This window comes from Choloepus didactylus, chromosome 17 (genome assembly GCF_015220235.1).
Source record: "Choloepus didactylus isolate mChoDid1 chromosome 17, mChoDid1.pri, whole genome shotgun sequence".
Lineage (NCBI taxonomy): Eukaryota > Metazoa > Chordata > Mammalia > Pilosa > Megalonychidae > Choloepus > Choloepus didactylus.
This window is the reverse complement of record NC_051323.1, coordinates 78,789,660-78,794,635: the sequence shown is the minus strand read 5'-3', so window position 1 is coordinate 78,794,635 and position 4,976 is coordinate 78,789,660. Positions and strand designations below refer to the sequence as shown.

Below are 4,976 nucleotides of genomic sequence, written 5' to 3'. Positions count from 1 at the left end.
TGGCTTTGAGCCAGGGAGCGTCTGACCCGACCTGCACTTCTGGAAGGCCCACTGTGGGGCTGGGGGGCTGGGGGGCTATGGGGCTGGGAGGTCTGGGAGTTAGGGGGCTGAGGGGCTGTGGGGCTGGGAGCCTGGGAGTTGGGGAGCTGAAGGAGCTGGGGGTCTGGGGGGCCCGGGGCCTGGGGTCCAGGAGCCTGGGGTCTGGGGGCCTGGGGGTCTGGGGGCCTGGGAGTTGGGGGGCTGAGGGAGCTGGAGGTCTGGGGGGCCTGGGGAGCTGGGAGTCTGAGGGACCCAGGGCCTGGGGTCTGGGAGCCTGGGGTCCGGGGGCTTGGGGGTCTGGGGGCCAGTCAGTCCTTACGGCCCGTGACCTCCCTCCGGGTGAGCCCTGGCCCTGCAGAGCTGCTCCTGAGCCATGGGCGAGCTGGGAGGGTCGAGGGGCAGAGCTAGGTGTCCTGCTGGAAGTAGAACTTGGTGATGGTGACGGGCGCCCCAGGCATGTTGGTGAGGCTGACGGGCCGGTCTGCTTCGGCTGCGGTGCAGAGGAACCAGCCGGGGCAGGCGGCCGACTCGAAGCTGGTGGTGGAGCCGCTGTCAGAGCGGATGAAGGCGAAGCGCTTGGCCCACTCTTTGTTCTTGGTCAGGTCGGTGATGTTAACTGCCTGGAAGCCAGGAGGTGAGTGGGTGGGAGCCAGGGCCCGGCAGACGGCCCACCCCGCGCGCAGCACGGCCACCTGGGCTTTGGGAAATCTGGCCCAGGAGAGGGCTGTGGACACCACAGCAGAGGCCGTGGCCCCTGGAGGCTGCGTCAGGGTCCGAGCTCCAGGGGAGGGGCGGGGATGGGCAGAGAGGCGGCTTCCTGCAACTGGCTTCACGCAGCCGCCCGTCCACTGGTGGAGGGAAGCGGCCGCCGCCAGTGTGGCCGCTTGCATCTGAGTCGGGACCCTGCCAACCAGCCCCCAGGCACAGCCATCTGGGCTCTTGGGCAGCAGCTGCTCACGCTGGTTCGGGTCCAGGACGAGCCGTTCTGCCCGCGGCCCCCAGTGGCCAAGGCCTCCCCTGCTCGCAGCCTCTCGCACTGGCTCCAGGGCTTGGCCATGAGGCTGTGCCCAGTAGGACATTCGCGGGGACACGAGCAGAGGCTAGAGCACCCCGGGGCTTGTCCGCTTGGAGCCGTGCGGACCTCTGAAAGGGGGAGACCTCGTGCAGAGCCTGGGCCCTGGGAGGAGCAGACATGCCCGGCGGAGCCCAGCCCCCCATGGAGTCACGGGAAGGAGGAGCGACAGCTGCTTTAGCCCCTGGTTTGGCCGTCTGGCGGCTGGAACAGGCTCTTACCTCCAGCAGGAGCTTGGTGTCCTCCCCAGAGGGGACACAGGACAGGCACAGCTTTCCCCCGTGGATCCCCAGGAACACAGCGTGAGGCTCCGTGGACACCACGTCTATCTTCTCTGAGGAGAGCAGAGGAGCCAAGTTGTAAGAGGCCGAGCGGGTGTGGACAGGACAGTGGGCTCCACCTCCTGCCGGCACCATCAGGACCAGCCCGGTGCCTGGTCCTTGGGCAGAGGCCCCTGGATTCTGCATCGCGCGATCTCTCTCCCTCCCCGGCCTTCCCAGCCACTGTGCTGACCTGGGCCCTGCCTGGGGCTCTGGGGCCCAGTCGGCAGAAGCCGGGGCGCCCTTGGGTGGCATGAACCACCTCGGCCCCTGTCCGTCCAAGTGTTCCATGGGGAGAGTTGCAAAGTCTCGCTGGAAGCAAGGCAGGTGGGGCAAGTACCCCCCTGGCCAGCCCCAAGCAGCTGTGAAGAGCTGCAGATCTGGGCACCCACGGACCCTTTCTCGCTACAGGGGAAGCTGAGGAGTGGGGGCGAGGCGGGCCCAGGCCCACCCAGCTTGTCTAGGGCCCGGCAAGTGACAGACATGACAAGATCAGCCCGCCGCATGGTGCACGCCTTTGGGTGGGGCCCTGGGGAGGGGGAGCTCGCCCAGGGCCTCTGGCCTCCCCCGCTGTGGCCCCGGGACCCTCGTGCCCGTGGGCAGCAGCTCCAGTTCTAGACCCTGCCCCTCCCGCGGGTAGGAAAGACCCAGCAGGGGTGGGACGTCCTCCAAGGTTTGCGGGGGCCTCGAGGCTGCAGAGCCCGGCAGGAAACCCGGCTCCCCTCGAGGCCAGCCCCTGCCACACTCACCTTCTAACTTAGTGTTTGCTCCTTGCAGGTACCCGGCCACCAGCTGGTTGTTCCTCATATAGAAAGTCTTCTGGTTTACATCCCAGATTCTGAAGAGCAGAAGGACCCATCCCAGCTGCGGTGGGAAGACGCCGCGAGCCCAGCCTATTTCCCACAGAGCCCCCCAAATCCACCCAACCCCACACGTCCTGGGTGAGGAGCCTGAGGCAAGACCCACTCGGCAATTAAGTGGGGACCCCACTCCGCCTCCCTGCCTCGGTCCTGTCCTTGCCCCAGGCCCCAGGCCCCCGACCCCCAGGCCCCCAGGCCCACGTGTCACCAGCGCCCAGGCCCCAGGCCCCAGGCCCCCAGAAGAGTGCTGTCCAGAATTTTCCCTGATGACAGAAATGCTCGATCTGGGGTTGCCCAATATCAGAGCCACTTGCCACATGTCCCTGTTGAGTTCTGGGGACTGCACAAGTGAGGATTTGAATTTTTTTATTCTACTCTAGTTTAATTAATTTAATTGTGGGTTTTAACAGCCATCTGCTTAGAAACATGGCGTTACACATTTTGAGGGACGATGCACCTGCAGCTACCTCGGGCCGAGCCTTTCTCCATTGGCCGGGGCTGCCTCTGGACCCTGCCCTTCCTTCCTGGTGAAGGCACGTCTGACCACAGCCGGGCCGGCCACTGCAAGGGGCAGCGTAACGAGGGCCTTGGCTGGACGTGGGCCTCAGGACGCCCCTGCCTGACCTGAGCTGAGGCCAACCGCGCCCACTTCTGGCTCCGCGGGGGTATTTGGGCAAACTTGGGTTCTGAGCCCAAGCGAGTGCTTGGCCTTTTGGCGTCATTTTTATTCTTGACTCAAGGGGTTGGACATGAGCCGGTACAGCCTCCAGGGGCCATCGCTGCTGAGGAAAAACCCCAGAAGCAGGCGGCTCCCTGCTGGGCGGGGAAAGGGCTTGTGCTGGGAAGTATGCACGTTTGCACGCTCACCGAGGCCTGTCAGTGCTTGGATACGTGCGCACGCTCACACACTTACAGGGGCCCGGCTGTAGGGATGCACACACTTGCACTCACACACACACTTGTACTTGCACACTCGCACTCACACACACTTGCACACTCACACACACACACAGGCACTGGATCTCCCTCAGCCCAAAGCCCTGCAGAGAGACGGTGAGGTCCCTGGAGACGCAGCCGCTCCTGGGTGTGGCAGGGCGGACGGCACAGGGCAGAGGCCACCCAGGCAACTCTCCCACTTCATCAGCATCTCGCTTGTCAATTTTACAACCGGGATGTGACATGTGACCAGGTTTTAAAAGTCACGATAGTTTCAAGCACTGTACAGTTCACAGAACACGGTCACTATCATCCGTGCTTTTAACCCTCATGACAAGCCAGATGGGCAGGAAGGAGGTGTCACTGGCCCCACTTCACAGATGCGGAAACTGAGGCCCTAGGAGAGCAGACCCTCCCCCCACCCGCCCCCTGCCCACTGCAGCCGCTGTCGGGCAGCCCCTCGACGACTCCTCACGAGCCTGGTCCTCTCTGAGCGCCTCCGGCTGAGCTGTCCACATGGGGATGTTGTGAAATTCATGCTCGGGAGAACCCTGCACCTGGCAGCCCCCTTCTCTGAACAACGGGCACCCTCTCGGCCGAGCCCCGGGCGCTGCGGGGTCCCTCCTCACCTGAAGGCTTGCATCTTGCAGGCTCTTCTCCCCGAGGGCCGGCAGGCTGCCTCTGAATGGAGCAGGAGAAGGAGGACAGAGATTAGGCGGCCGCAGGGACCCCTGCCGATCTCCATCCTGCGGCCGCGGCGAGGCAGAGGACACTGCCATTCCCGGGCTGGGGTCGCAGCTTATAAAGAAAGGGGCCGCTCACCCAGCTCGGCTCTGCGGCCAGTGCTGCCCGAGAAGCGGAAATGCCCTCTCATTTCCAAACAGAGAAACCCTCTCTTTGTCACTTAACCCTGCCGAGTGTCGCAATGGGGTGTTGTAACAGACTCCCTCCCCCCTTCCCCTGTGCAATTTCCCCCAAATTGAGACTTCTGTTTTCCCCTTAACGGAGTTCCTGGGAATCAAAAAACCAAATCCTCCCTCGGAGGACTGACAGGTATCCCCAGACTGTTAATTAAAAAAAATTGATTTGCATGTACATGACCCCTTTGATGATAAAACTGAGTGGAAAGATTCCCCTGCTCAGGGTGTGTTCTTGGAAGGTGAGATGCTCCCTGGACTCCGGGCCAGGGACTGGCTTTCTGGAAGGGACCAGGTGGCAAATAGTTTGGTTGTCTGTGGGACGGGCAGCCGGTCACAACCATTCAGCTCAGCTGCAGAGGCACAAACGCAGTCAGAGATACACAAACAGATGAGTGTGACTGTGTCCCAGTAAAGCTTTATTTACAAAAGCAGGTGGTAGGCCACAGTCTGCAGACCCCCGCTCTGAGCAACAGAATGTTCTTCCTGAGGGGTCCTTTGAAACCCACTGGATTCCCAGTATCCTGCATCTTTGGAAGCCATGGTCTTGGGAAAATGGGGTGAGCTCAGCACTTGGACAGATGTGGGTTCAAATTCTACCGTCTGCCACCTGCTGTTTCTTCTCACCTGTGTGACCCTTGAATAAGTCATTTCACTTATTAGGGCCTCTGTCTGCTCATTTTACAGAGACGATGACCCTTGTTCAGGTAAAAGGAAAGGGGAGGAGATGGGGGAGGGAGGGAGGAGGGAGGGGAGGATGGAGGATGGAGGGAGGACTGAGGAAAGGAGGGAGGACAGAGGGAGGGGGGAGGGGGAGGGGGGGGAGGATGTA

The 4,976-nt window shown here is 62.4% G+C and overlaps 1 protein-coding gene across 2 annotated transcripts; it reads right to left on the bottom strand.

Moving 5' to 3' along the window:
- Nucleotides 1-222: 222 nt before the first annotated feature.
- On the bottom strand, nucleotides 223-4,062 carry LOC119512342 (interleukin-1 receptor antagonist protein-like). 2 transcript variants are annotated; one of them, XM_037806958.1, is made up of 5 exons: nucleotides 4,050-4,062; nucleotides 3,857-3,908; nucleotides 2,181-2,269; nucleotides 1,333-1,445; nucleotides 223-659 (listed from the first exon to the last, which is right to left on the bottom strand). In XM_037806958.1, exons 2-5 carry the CDS (start codon nucleotides 3,868-3,870, stop codon nucleotides 444-446), a joined length of 432 nt encoding a protein of 143 aa, XP_037662886.1. In that variant the 5' UTR covers nucleotides 3,871-3,908; nucleotides 4,050-4,062; the 3' UTR covers nucleotides 223-443. The 2 variants fall into 2 exon arrangements, with proteins under 2 accessions (XP_037662886.1, XP_037662885.1); XM_037806957.1 differs by lacking the exon at nucleotides 4,050-4,062 and having other exon boundaries at nucleotides 3,857-4,027.
- Between the last annotated feature and the right edge of the window lie 914 nt (nucleotides 4,063-4,976).

Bases quoted from the DNA above. Each gene is read 5' to 3' on its own strand.
- LOC119512342 (XM_037806957.1), bottom strand. From the start codon at position 3,972: ATGGAGATCGGCAGGGGTCCCTGCGGCCGCCTAATCTCTGTCCTCCTT. The intron at 2,270-3,856 runs GTGAGGAGGGAC...TCTGCTCTTCAG, and splicing joins TGCAAGATGCAAGCCTTCAG to AATCTGGGATGTAAACCAGA. The intron at 1,446-2,180 runs GTGAGTGTGGCA...TGCTCTCCTCAG, and splicing joins AGCAAACACTAAGTTAGAAG to AGAAGATAGACGTGGTGTCC.